The following is a 14,328-nucleotide window of genomic DNA, read 5'->3' on the forward strand; positions in this document are numbered from 1 at the left end:
TGGAGTTGACAGAAGTGTCTGGATAGTGTTCTTTGGAGTGCACGGAGTTTTGTTTTCTTGTTTTGGATATCATTCAGACTGAAGGATGAGCAGTATTTCGCATGAAGAATCGTATCATGATTGCCTTTTTATTTAAGGCATCTATCCCTTTCAATAACAAGAAGATGACAACGAAAGCCAACATATAGGTGAGTCTTCTTGGTAATATTTAACAAATTCACATAATCAGTTGGGGGTACATCGTCTTGAATTCCAATATAGGTAAAAAGTAAAATGTAGCGGAAAGTGAACTTGTGGTGTCGCCTATTGCTACAGGTCGTGCCCCGCTGAGTCGTGCCCAATTAATTTGCGCGATTTCTGTGTAGCTGATTTTCAGAGGCACTGTCTATTCATTATGGCTTCTCAATTTGTTTTTCGTCGAAAAACTGAATAATTCCCAGAAAAAAAGAAAAAAAAACTCTATCCAAGATACTTGGACGCATCTGAAAACGTCTTTCATAATCAAAACAACTGGTCTTGTATGTGCTGCTCTGTTATTAGGCTACACAAGATATTCAACAGCTCACTGATTACTTTTCCTACATTGGATGAAAAACCACACGAGTGCATTTGTGTTTTTTCTTTGTATTTTGTGTGTGCATGTTTTGCATATCCCATTGCCATTCTTCTGATATAGTGTATGTGTTACAACATTACATTGTCATTGTTGGAGTAGAAGCCCCCCTTGCTTCTCCTTCCCTCCCCCTCCCTTTCCCTTCATTCCCCTTCCCTCCATGTCATGTAATATGCTAATAAAATGATCAATTATCAATTACATAATTGTTCCTCTGTGACCACTTTCATTAGTGTGAATGACTTGGTTAATATCTAATTTGTCTCAGGTTTTACTTGTCATTATGACATTGGCATTTGATCTCAACGCAACATATGAAATGTATCAGAATATCTCTTTTATTGCATTGAGCAATAACTCTTTATTCCAGAAATCCAGAATTTTATGGCAGGTCCTCTGAGTTGTGTTTTTTGAGTAGCAATGTTTCCCCAAATGTTCAAATATATAAACCTATATAAACAGCATTCATTATCATGTCCCTCCTCTCGCTTAGACAAAATGGAGTATAATGGTTATCCTTCATCATCAAGTTTTTACACACTCTGACAGTGTTTGAACACGTTTCCTCTTTATCATCAAAACATTTTAGGTCTACACTATGGTGTCGTTGTTCTTGCCACATGAGATTTCAAATGGATTTGATAAACTACCCTTGCACACATTTTAAAATAGTGTACCCCTGTCTCAGCTCTCTTTCTCTCTGAGACCTCTTTGGTGTCTGCTCAAATGATCTCATGAAATATGCAGGCCATGAACATTACCACAATGACAATGTTAGATAGAGAGTCTTACCAAAAGGGAATTAATGATTACAGGAATAGTAGCATTCTATTAATTAGGTAGGCCAGCTGAAATATTTAAATCTTAACATACAGAGCTTTGAAGAAGTAGGACACGGCCAGAGGCTTTCTCTCTCTCTCTCTGTCTTTCTGTCTCTGTCTCTCTCCCTCTCCCCGACCTCTCTCTCTCTACATCTGTCTTTCTGTCTCTGTCTCTCTCCCTCTCCCCGCCCTCTCTCTCTCTCTCTCTGTCTTTCTGTCTCTGTCTCTCTCCCTCTCCCCGCCCTCTCTCTCTCTCTCTCTGTCTTTCTGTCTCTGTCTCTCTCCCTCTCCCTGCCCTCTCTCTCTCTACATCTGATGTTTGACCCACTATTCTTGGCAGGAGCAAGCGAGGAAACCAGGGATTCATTCAGGGAATTCATTGCAGAGGTGGTTTAACTGAGGACCATACTGAACAGCTAAAACACATGACAGTAGTAGGAGTGGGAACGGAGTAAAGAATTTCCTTTGAAAGTGTTATGAAGTATCTGACTTACCAAGTTCCCTATTCCCTATATGTAACGAGCCGTTCACAAATGATAAAGTAACAATTCCTGATCAGTAAAATCCTGGCCATCACTCTGGGTCAAAAACATGGAACATTTTTTAGTTATTATCTGTTTTAGTAAAAGTAATAGTCTGGCCACATGCAAGTATTGGCGCTTTTCCACTACAGGGCCAGCCCAGGTCGACCCGGGCTGGCCTGCTTCTTTGGCGCTTTTCCATTTGTCGGCCCGGGTCGGCTCGGCTCGGCTCGGTTCTTTAGCTACCCTTCACGAGCAGGAACTACAGGGCCGAAAGGTACCTTTTTGCCAGGCTGCGTGTGACGTGTGACGCTGCACACCGTTGATTGGTCAATGGAAATCGTCATCCCATGTTCATAGATTTCTTCGCTAACCGCCATCTTTAAATACCACAACAGATTTCGCTCTCGGAAAATGTCACTTACTGTTTCTGTAATAACGTATTAATAAAGATTAGGAAAATTATGATAACCATCGTATTATCTTAGTTTAATGTAATTTCAATGCATCATATAACTTTTATTTACAACAAGCATAACCAAAAAATCGCTATTATGGCGATGTCCTGTGCCTATGCTGTTCCTCAGTCCAGCGGCAGTCAAATGCCGGTAGATTCGCGTCTTGCTCCCTTTAACACATGTTGGCGTTTCCCTGGTTGCGAGATCTAAACTATTAGAACTGAAAGTGGCAGGTAACAGGCACGTAACATCCATATGCTGTATATATAAATAAATATATTTGACTACCAGCAAGACACCAGAGCACTCGTATCTATAACAAACGTCCGCTTGATTGTATGAGCCCCGCGTCAGTCAGCCTTTCCGTAGAAATACATCGCTCCATTATATATCTAACGTTACATGTTTTAAGGCTGATCTGTGCATGATAGTGCTGCATTATGTTGATCTATTTATATCGATCTATTCTTGCCAATTCCTTATTACCAGTGGAAAGGGGGAAGGCTTAAACACTTTGAATGGAATAGATAGGACTTTCCGTTCAATGGAGGAAGCATGATACTCGCGAGTTCATCCTCCCTCCTCGCTTTTCCCCCCGTTGATGTATTAAACAATCTAAGCAATCTAATCAGAGCAGTTGTTATTATGTAATATTATTGATGGATGTGCCATTTTTGATGGAGAGCAGTGAGCGGATGACTGGATGTGAGCATGTATTTGACTAATGCCGATAGATTCGCGTCTTGCTCCGAAACCGGAGCTGCCGGCAGCAGACAGGTTTTTACAGCGTTCCTTCAAACTATCGTAATTCATGAACTATATGCCCAATCTAAAAAATTCAAACAGTTTCTGAGAGCAGAGAAGTTTCACTTTTTGAACAGTTGAACTTTTTTAGGCTTATTACGGTAGTTCACCAACAAAAAAAGCACAGTGCTCAACGTGTCAGGAGAAATACAAATAGAATCGGGGCTTTAACACATGTCGGCATTTCCCTGGTTGCGAGATCTAAACTAGTCTACTAGAACTGAAAGCGGCAAGTAACAGGCACTTAACGTTACATGTTGTAAGGCTGATCTGTGCACGATAGTGCTGCATTTTGACATAATTCTTATCGCATTTCCCCCCGCTGATCTGTATAGCGGGGGGAATCTTATGACAAGTAACTCCTCCTACAGTCCCGGGTCTTTCCTGTATAGTGGAAAACGTCTCGTACCCAGAACTGTTCAAAAGCGTGCCGAGGCGAACCGTGCTGAGCCGTGCCGTGCCGGTCAATGGAAAAGCGCCATAAGTCTGTGCCACATTTTCATTGTGTCCAAAATGTCAGCTAATTTAGCTATTGAAACCAGCTTGAAATAACTGTCAATATGCTTCCTTTATCATGCATTAAGAAACGTTTTATTTAATAAATTGTTCATGCGATAAGTATCCAATGCATTCTTATGTTATTTTCCTCTGTCAGCCAACATGTATCAGCAATAATTTAGATAATGTTTAAGCACATCATCATATTCGATGAATATATTTTTATCAGCAAAAAATGTGCAATAAGCATATGGCTTTTAATTAAATTTTAAAATATTTCTACAGGAACTTATCCTGAAGCTCTAACCCCAGAGCAGGTTAGAGCTTCAGGATAAGTTCCTGTAGAAATCTATCTGGCTAAGGAAAGAGCCACCTTCATGACTTGGGTTATAAGTTGGACGAAATTTGGTAAAAGTTAGCTGGCTAACTCCTTTAGCTTCATAGTATACCCCTCTGGACCACTATTCCTTCAATCAAGTGTCCCATTTGAGGGCAACAAACAGGGAGATTTACGTGTACTTCCATTACAGCCACTGGAGCCCCCGATTGGAGTGTAGGCCAACCACACCATGACGAGCTGTTCTTCCAGTCCGGCTGAGTTCTATGGGGACAGCGACTCCCTCCTGTCCCTGGACTCCAGTGTCTTCTATAGCGAGCCCCCACCCATCTGTGACAACCCGCTGGACCTTTTCATCATCAACGTGGGCGGCAGCCGCTACGTCCTGTCCCAAGAGCTGCTGGTGTCCTACCCAGAGACACGGCTCGGCAAGCTGGCCCTGTCCACACGCGACTCAGCCCTGGAACTGTGTGATGATGCCGACTTCCTGGAGAACGAGTTCTTCTTTGACCGTAACTCACAGACCTTTCAGTATGTGGTATAATTTATTTTAATTTGAATTGCAATCTTTGTCTTTTGTTTCTGTTGAAAAGTACAGTTTTTAAATTTAGGGATGGGTTTCTGTGAATTTGTTGTTTTGATTCTTGGCTGAATGTGTTTGCAGTACCTGAAGTTACCACTGGGAAAATAAAAGTTCTGTAACTTTTATTTTCCCAGTGGGTTGCACCTTTACATTCTTATGTTATTAAGAAAAATATAGTTAGGAAACTCCTGCGGATTTGACCTCCAAACAAAAATAAAGGGTCACTCAAGTATAGACTTCTCGCAGTCATTTCCTTTTTCATATAACAGATACGTGATGAACTACTACCGCACAGGCCACCTCTATGTGAGGGAGGAGCTGTGCGTGGTCTCCTTCCTCCAGGAGATCGAGTACTGGGGCATCGATGAGCTCCGCATCGACCCGTGCTGCCGCGACCGCTACTACCGCCGCAAAGAACTGAAGGAGAGCCTGGACATGCGGCACGAGGACGAGCCCGACGACAGCGACGATGAGGACTTCTCTGGCGCTGTGTGCCCAGCTCTCCGCAGGCATCTGTGGGACCTGCTGGAGAAGCCAGAGTCGTCGAGAGCCGCACGCACCTTCGGCATGCTCTCTGTATTCTTCGTGGTGGTGTCCATCGTCAACATGGCGCTTATCTCACTGGACCTGGGCGACCTCGGGGACGTGGGAGGAAACGCCAGTGTTCAGCCATTCTTCCTGGACGCGCTGGAGTATGTTTGTGTGGTGTGGTTCACGGTTGAGCTGGCGCTGCGCTTCGTGTGTGTGCGCAACAAGTGGCGCTTTAGCCGCAGTGTGGCCAACATGATCGACCTGATGGCCATCCTGCCCTTCTACGTGACATTGGTGGTGGAGAGTCTGCACGGCGGCTCAACCGAGCTGGAGAACATGGGTCGTGTGGTGCAGGTCCTCCGGCTCATGAGGTCCCTCCGCTTGCTCAAGCTGGGCAGACACTCCACAGGTACGGTCATACAAGCATAAATCCACAAGCTCTAATCTCAACAGCAACACCTGATCTTAAACTCTTCATGGAAGTTCAATGCTAATTGGAGGAAGATGACTGTATTCTATTCAATAAATCCGAAATCTGCCATTAGGGGAGATACTATCCCAGTAAACAAAGAGTCCAAAAGACGTCTCAGGGAGGCTGGAATGTGGGTTCAGATGACGTCCTAGAAAGACGTCACCTGGACGTCCTAGAAAGACGTCATCTGAGCCCACATTCCAGCTTCGCCGAGGACGTCATTTGGACTCTATGGCTTCGTTCACACAGCAGTGAAATGTGACCCAAATATTTGATTTATGCATGACTGTGCGAACAGTGCAAATCACATGAAATCGGACTTTTTAAAATCCGACCTGGATCGCGTTCAGAGGTGGTATTATATTGGATATATATCTGATATTTAGCAAAGCGCCGCCGTCTGAACTGTCAAGTCGCGTTTAATGCGACTTTTACGTCACTCTAGCAGGGTTGCCAGATGGGATCGACAATTTACAGCCTAACCAGTCTATAACCGCTAAATCCAGTAGCCCCATCTGGCAACCCTGCACTCTAGACGCAAGTATAGTAGCAAGTGCTCTACAAAAAGCCATAGCTAAGCATTTGGCTCTCTTTTTCCTCATCCTTCTTCTTTTGACCACTTGCTCATATCTTTGCCGGCTTCCGCTGCACAAAAACTTGAAAATGAAACCGTTTGTAACGTTATCATGTTAACCAGTGTTCGAGTTATGTGGGAGCCAATGGGCGCTGAGCTCCCATACGGAAGGTCTGAGCTCCCATGAAAGCAGTAAAATCATGATGTTGTAAAGGAAGAATCTGCAGGAGCGAGCCGTTGCTGCAATGTTCTCCGCACAGGATAGTCGGTTGTCCAGGATCACTCCAAGGTTCTTGCTGTCAGGGAGGGGGTTACAGTAGTCTTGGAGAGGGCAGGCTTTCCCGGGGATGAATTCACAGCTTGAAAGTGCACCTGAAAAAAAAGAAATGTGTGATGCAATCATATAATCTCAAAGGAATGTTTCCAACATCTTATGGAATCAATGCCATGACAATGTTAGACTGGTAACCTTTGTTGTTTTTCAGGACAATAATTGTAAAGACATCAGAGATCAAAACTGATTTAGTTATTACTTTCAACTGCCAGAAGTTCAGTAACTCTTCGGTGACTGCAGATGTGTGTGCATACAGGGCTTGCATACTAAAATGGAAATGTGAGACAAGATGGCTATAGTATTCATTGTAAAACAATAGCATCACACTGACTATATAGAAATGTCAAACAAAATAGATAAAACTCAATTCTGAGAGGTGGTGGATCCCAGGAGAGATACATAACATGGAATGTTTCTGAGAGAGATTTTTTCCAGGTCATAGAAAGCCTGAGAGAGAACTGAGTGAAAGAAAGGGAATGAGATAGGCAGGGAGATGGGAATTTTATTAATTCATATTTTCTTGGGAGGAGGGGACCTGCCTGACAGGCAAGAGAAAGGTCCCCAGCCTGTGTGTCTGTGTGAGTGTGTATAACATAAGTATGTATACACCAGGGCCACCGCTACGTACACACGCATCACACACTGTGCAGGCATCAAGTGCCCAGAGGGGGCACCAAAACAGCCTAATGATCATCATAATAACTATAATGATTATTTAAGATGAACCACAACTACAATAGGCGTCAATAGGCCATTATTAGACCACCATTAGCGCCATCATTTTGCTAGCGCTATCCCCCCCAATTCTCTCGTGTCAATTACGCTTAGGGCACCCAAATGGCCAGAAGCGGCCCTGCGTGTGTTTGTGCATCTGTCTTTGTGTGTGTGTGTGTGTGTGTGTGTGTGTGTGTGTGAGTGAGAGAGAGAGAGAGACAGAGAGAGAGAGAGAGAGAGAGAGAGAGAGAGGTTTTGGGTACCAAGTCATGATGTTACCACTTGGGGAGAGGGGTGGTTGTAGTGGAGAGAAGAGAGCAAAGAAGCACATCTAGTCCCCTCAATAAAGAGGGAAAGAAAAAAAGAAAATGGTGACATTTGGCATGTGCCTTTGATCTAGAATGCACTGACATTGCTGGATTCATATAAGGCCATTATAACAATGATGTTGATGAGAACCATGCACTCTAAATTAACTTCAACAGATTGGTATGGCAAGTCTTGTCACGAAGAGAAGAAAATAGATTGGGGAAAAAACGGAATTACTGACAGATTTCTCACTCTCTGGGGTGACAGCCGCTAAGCAGATGTGTTTTAGTGGAAAGTGTGAATTTGTCTGCATGTTCTGTACTTGCTCTTGTACATCATCTCCCAGGATACTAATAGATTTCACTGCTGCATTCTTCTTAGGCCTATTATCTTCATGTCAAATGACTTTCTATTGATTTACAGATCAGTATATAATGAATGAATGAATGAATGAATGAATGAATGGTCTTTATTGTCATTGCTATAGTACAGGTACCAAACAACGAAATTTAGGAGGGGTGGCTCCCCCGGTGCTAGGAAAGAAAAAAAAAAAAAAAAAACACAAGAAGGGAAGGAGCTGGTTTACATAAATAAAGGCTATGTACACTATCCACTATACTATACTGTACAGATAGACGACTAGGGTTGTCATATTGCACATAGTGTTATTGCACATTCATTTGAAGTGTCGCAGTTTGCAGGCTAGAAATGTACATATTTGTGCCTCAGCACTACACCTGATTTTTTCAGTCCAGCATATAAGCATTTCCTCATATGAAACATGTTACTGCAGGTAATAAACGCCATACCCCAACATGAACAAATAAGCTTATTCAACCACAAGACTCAGAAATGTTAATAAAATGTACATAAGGGTAAGGTCATTTGAGTAGAGCATACACAAGCAAACAACAGCTTGGATATTAGAGCAGAAATCCAGAACCGAGGGCACTCTCATTAGGTCTTTCACTGTAAACAAAGACAAGTTCACCATACTCTAGGGCTTATATACGTGAGGAGGAGGACAGCCTGTATACGGTACTTGTCTATCTCCCATTTTAATAACCTTCTTTCCTCTGCCCCTGAAGCACTCTCAGCAGAACAGTTTGCACAGTATACGCGTGCATGTGTCTCTTTCTCGCATTGCTTATCTGATAGGATTATGGAACAATCAAAACAAACAAAAACCAAATGAAAACAGACACCTGGAACATAGAAGGACTCTCGGGATCACTATGCCTGCAAAGACGGATGTCCTTGAAGGTGTATTAGCTTGGTTTGCGTTCTTGAAAAGATCCCATCTGATCAAATAAAGCCACTCTTGCCTCAAATATGAAAAATATGTTTTATTAATTTATAAGTGGACTTTCATTTTGATCTTTGGAGATTTTTGAAATGTCCATAAACTGTTCTATAGATTAGATTAGCTTCAACTTTATTGTCATTGCAGAGTACAAGAACCAGACAACGAAATGCAGTTTAGCATCTAACCAGAAGTGCAAAAAGTGATAAAAACATGATATAAAAACATGACAATGATAGTGATAGGTAGAGTATGGCAAGTACGGTAGTTTAGAGGTATATACAGTTATGAGCTATACAGTTAAGGTAGTTTATGTATAGTATGTAATGTACAGTTATACAGTATAAAAGAGGCTATATCAAAGAGGTATGTGCAATGTGCAAAAATACAGTATGTGCAAAGGTAGTATTGTAAACAGCAGTAGTGCAAAGGGTAAAGAGTGTTCACATTGACCAGGGGTGTGCAAACCAGCAGTAGTGCAAAGGCTAAATTGGATTGTTCACAGTGGTCAAGAGAGGTCCTCGGAGATGTGGACATCCAGGAACTTGATGCTGAGAACACGCTCCACCTCCATCTCATTGCCTGGATGCCTTGCCACATACGACGGGGGTCAGAATTGCTCTGGAATGTCTGTGTGGTGGTCCTGAGTGGCCTGAGCTTTGCGCAGGGGCCAGTATAGTGCATACATATTGCCTACATAGTTCCCACTCTCATGACAAAAACATGAACTCTGAGTATATTCAAAATACAAATATTTTCAACAGATCTACTCCCACACAAACTTCACAAACTTCATCCAAGATGTGTTTTCTGCTTGAGGAGTTTGGCGAGCTGTGAAGCAATTTCAGGGTGTGAATATATTCATACCAGCTGATCAAACATGTGTTTATTTATAGCATTCTCACTCTCTACCTACCAGACTGTTAAGATGTTTTTTTCCCACTAAACTGTCTCAGTCAGTTCACTGCAGGTCATCACTGTGACACAAGGTGAAAGAGAAAGACTTAAGTGGTGTTCCTATCCCACTCCTTTAAATATCTGCTATTGTTGGGGAAGGGTGGGTTTTATTTTGTAGTGTACCGATATACTATAGCAACAGCCATTAAATCAAAGTACCAAGACTGACTTGTGAATCAATAGTTCAGATCTCATTTGTTTAATAGAGGATACAACAACTGTGTTACAGTCTTTCTGTGTCCCCCTATCCAGGTCTCAAGTCCTTGGGCTTGACCATTCGCCAGTGCTATGAGGAGGTGGGCCTTCTGCTCCTCTTCCTCTCTGTGGGCATCTCCATCTTCGCCACGGTGGAGTTCGCCCTGGAGCACGACCTGCCTGGCACCACCTTCACTAGCGTGCCCTGCGCCTGGTGGTGGGCCACTACCTCCATGACCACGGTGGGCTACGGCGACATCCGTCCCGACACCACCGTGGGCAAGGTCCTGGCCTTCCTCTGTATCCTGTCAGGCATCCTCATCCTAGCGCTGCCCATCGCCATCATCAACGACCGCTTCTCCGCCTGCTACTTTACGCTGAAGATGAGGGAGGCAGCATTGCGCCACGGGGAGGCACTCAAGAGGCTGGCGCGGGGGTCGGTGGGTGACGTGGGCGGCGCAGGAGGGGGCGGCGGTGGGATGAACCTGAGGGATGCGTACGCCCGCAGCGTGATGGAGATGCTGAGGCTGCAGGGGAGGGAGAGGGTCAGTACGAGGAGCAGCGGCGGCGATGACCTGTGGTGGTAGTGTGGGGGACGGACCACTAGCAAGGATTGTTGTGGTGATTGTTTTGAATTGATGATTGTTTATGGATTACTATAGAGAAAACAATAAAAGTACTTTACTGCTGGGAATGCTGGACCAGCTTTGATAAGAACAGCACAACATCAGCACTTCTGTAATTTGAACCCTGATTAAGTGGATCAAGAACACGATCATGAAGTGGGTCAGGAACATGGTCATGAAGTGGGTCAATGACACGATCATGATTCGACAACAATGTCCAAATGGTCCTTATGTGTGAAGTTGAAGGTAAACGATTGTGGTAGATCACCTTGAATCGTCAATCCAAAACTTGACAAGAAAATCTTCTCAATGTTGTGTCCTCGGACATTGTTGCATGTCGTGTCTCTTCCGTCTGTGTATGCATTCTAATGTGACGTGGTTATTTATTGTATCAAAGCCCTATTTTCTCTCTGTTGAAAAATATTACTTTGATTTATTTTCTTGTAATTGCCACTAATGTTTTTTAAAAAACACCATGAATTCATTAGAGAGCAATAAAACAGCCTTCTTCTCCTATCTCGCTATCTTGTGTGTTGACATATCATGGTATTACCTCTGTAAATGACTGATTAAACTGAAACACTGAAATAGCAATGAATATATTCATGTAATGGAATGGAGTTGCATTTATAGCGTTTCTTACTCTGGCTTATATTTTATAGAGGCCAATTCACCCCTTCCACCACCAATATATAGCATCCATTAAAACATGATTTTAAAAAACGAACTTTTTGAGAAACAGTAATATAACAGTAATATTCTTTTTTTGTGATATTAGGAAACATTGGAGAATAAATTGAACGACAGAACACACTTTAAAGAAATCTGTAATCAACAGATTTTTTTTTAAAGTGTTTTTTTTCTTTCCTAACACCAGGGGAGCCACCCCTCCTAAATTTCGTTGTTTGGTACCTGTACTGTAGCAATGACAATAAAGACCATTCATTCATTCATCATTCAATAATCTACAGATTTAAATATTAATATATCTTCTCCATCATGTTGTCTTTGAAGGCCTGTCTCAATCTACTTAAGTATGCAGTGGATATGTGTTATCTATAGAAATTAATACATTTGCTCACAGACATACTTAATTTGCAGACCAATTTGGAACAGTATGCCACATGGCAGAGACAGAGGCAATTAAGAGCAGAGACCACTGGCCTACTTATATGTTAGCTGTCTAGATGTAGAAATGTGCTATATAACCCACTGCCATTTCCCAGAGCACATCTTAGCCAATACGCTCATTCAATATCAATAGAGGAAGATGGTTTCATTCACATTCTGTTCTATCATTTGTAATTGTTTACATTTAGTTTAGATTTAGTTTTAGAGGCCATTTTGGTTACATATATTGGTGTGAAAATAAACACAACTTAACAACGTTTTAGATGGGATTGGTTCTGCAACTACATACCTCTCCATTAACTGTGCTGGGCAAATGCAAAATGGTTAGGCTACTTGCTGCATGAGTTTGGCTTTAAAGACACAAAAGCTGTTTATCCAAAGCTACACAAGCTTCTAACATACTTTCTACAGTCCTACCCCATACAGACACACACTCAGAGGGCAGCAATGACAGGCACTGCTGGACAGATAGTATAAAACCTGGCAGTACTAGACAGATAGTATACAACCTGGCAGTACTAGACAGATAGGCAGTGGAGAGACTCCCCCAATCTGGCCCACCTATGGAGAGACCACTCTGGTACTTCTAGGATCCTTATCTTCCATTACAACAGGTGGCCCATCTCTCTCTCTCTCTCTCTCTCTCTCTCTCTCTCTCTCTCTCTCTCTCTCTCTCTCTCTCTCTCTGTCTCTCACTCTCTCTTTCTCTCTAGTCTAGTCCCCCCCCCCCTTCTCTCTTCCTTCTGCCTTTTTATCTGAGTCAAAAGAGGAGCGACCATAGCCATGGTCATTTTTCAATTTTTAAAAATGAATTATATTAGGTACAGAGCATTATAGCCGATGTAACTAACCCTAACGTTACAGTAATTTCATTTGAGATGTAGGATTCAAGTTCAAGTTAATTTTATTTAATTCACATTCACACATAAAATGATATAGTACAATATAAACAGAATAGAAGTTGGCATTCAAAAGTTATGTCATGTACAGTACACTATATGCAATATGACGTGATCATGAAACATCAGGGCAACTTCCAGCAAACAAAACTAACCTTTTTGTCACGCAGCTGTCACTTTGTATTACCGTGCTTGTGCACTTCATCGCATCCACATCTTGCTTGGATGAAGCAGATACATCCCTGAATGGTAAAGATATGTATGTTGCAGAGTAAACCTTTTAAGCCCTTGCTGTTTATCTTACATTAGATTAGATTAGATTCAACTTTATTGTCATTGCTGAGTCCAAGTACCAGACAACGAAATGCAGTTTAGCATCTATTCTAACCAGAAGTGCAAATAGTGATATAGTGCAAAACATGATATTGTACACAAAATAGGATATGTACAGCTATGAAGGGATAATTACAGTATGGTAAGTACAGTAGGTATTCTATCCCCAACCTCTGCCTCAACATAGATGTTTCTCCATACCTCTCTCAAAAATATCCCTTTTTTACTACTCAGTCACAGTAAATCATTTGGCCACTTCCCTTACATGGCCATTGGGCCAGCCTGTACTATACTTATCTTTTGGACATGGAGGAGATGCTGTCTAGGTGATACAGTACAAATGGATCTGTGATAAAACTACTGGTAAATATTTAGATTTATTCTCCATCATGTTGTCTTTATAATTAACACATTTGCTCACAGGCATACTTAAATTGCAGACCACTTTGGAACATTGTGCCACATGTTCAGAGGAAATAAGAGCAAAGACCTCTGGCCTACTTACATTTTAGCTGTCTGGACATAATAAAACATGTGCTAAAATGTGCTAAAATAACCCACTGCCATTTCCCAGAGCAGACGGTTCCATTCACATTCTGTTCCTTCGTAATTGTATTTGGGGAACAAAAGGAGAAATGTAGTAGTGGTGGCCTAGTGAATAGTCAGTTGAACTGGTGATCATAAGGTCATGAGTTCAAATCCCACCTGGCAACACCACCACTAGTGTGCCCTTGAGTAAGACCTGGGAACACCACCACTAGTGTGCCCTTGAGTAAGACACTTAGCTCTAAATGACTCCAGGGAGAGTGTCCCTGTAATCTCTAATTGTAAGTCGCTTTGGATAAAAGTGTCTGCTAAATAGTTAAAATGAGTCCCAAACCTCGGGAAAACACACACACACACACACACACAGATGTACACGTACACATATGCGCACGCACACACACACACACACACACACACACACACACACACACACACACACACACACAAGAAGAGAGTTTAGAGAGATAGACCAGAAAGAGAGAAAGTGAGGGATAAGAGTAGCAGAGACAGAATGATGAGAGAGACCAGAGACAGGGAGTGAAGATGTGTTTAAATAGGCAACTGATCAGACACCATCTCAACCAGGCGTGTCATAACAGTTTCTCTTCCAGATGCTTTATCGTATTGAACTGTTTATTTTAACGCATCCTTACTCTGGTTTCTTCCTTTGAGATAAATCTCTAGCGTTTTTTTTTGGAGGTAGCCTTTGAACTAATCCTGTGCTAACATAAACCAGAATCACGTCATTTCACTGAAGTTACGTTTTCTA

The 14,328-nt window shown here is 42.3% G+C and overlaps 1 protein-coding gene across 1 annotated transcript; it reads left to right on the forward strand.

Moving 5' to 3' along the window:
- Positions 1-4,284: 4,284 nt before the first annotated feature.
- kcnv1 (potassium voltage-gated channel modifier subfamily V member 1) lies at positions 4,285-10,611 on the forward strand (the record flags this gene model as incomplete). Its single annotated transcript, XM_080540649.1, has 3 exons — positions 4,285-4,583; positions 4,905-5,575; positions 10,082-10,611. 3 exons carry the CDS (start codon positions 4,285-4,287, stop codon positions 10,609-10,611), a joined length of 1,500 nt encoding a protein of 499 aa, XP_080396775.1.
- Between the last annotated feature and the right edge of the window lie 3,717 nt (positions 10,612-14,328).

Source organism: Nansenia antarctica (genome assembly GCF_963989245.1).
Source record: "Nansenia antarctica genome assembly, chromosome: 10".
In the NCBI taxonomy this organism is placed as follows: domain Eukaryota; kingdom Metazoa; phylum Chordata; class Actinopteri; order Argentiniformes; family Microstomatidae; genus Nansenia; species Nansenia antarctica.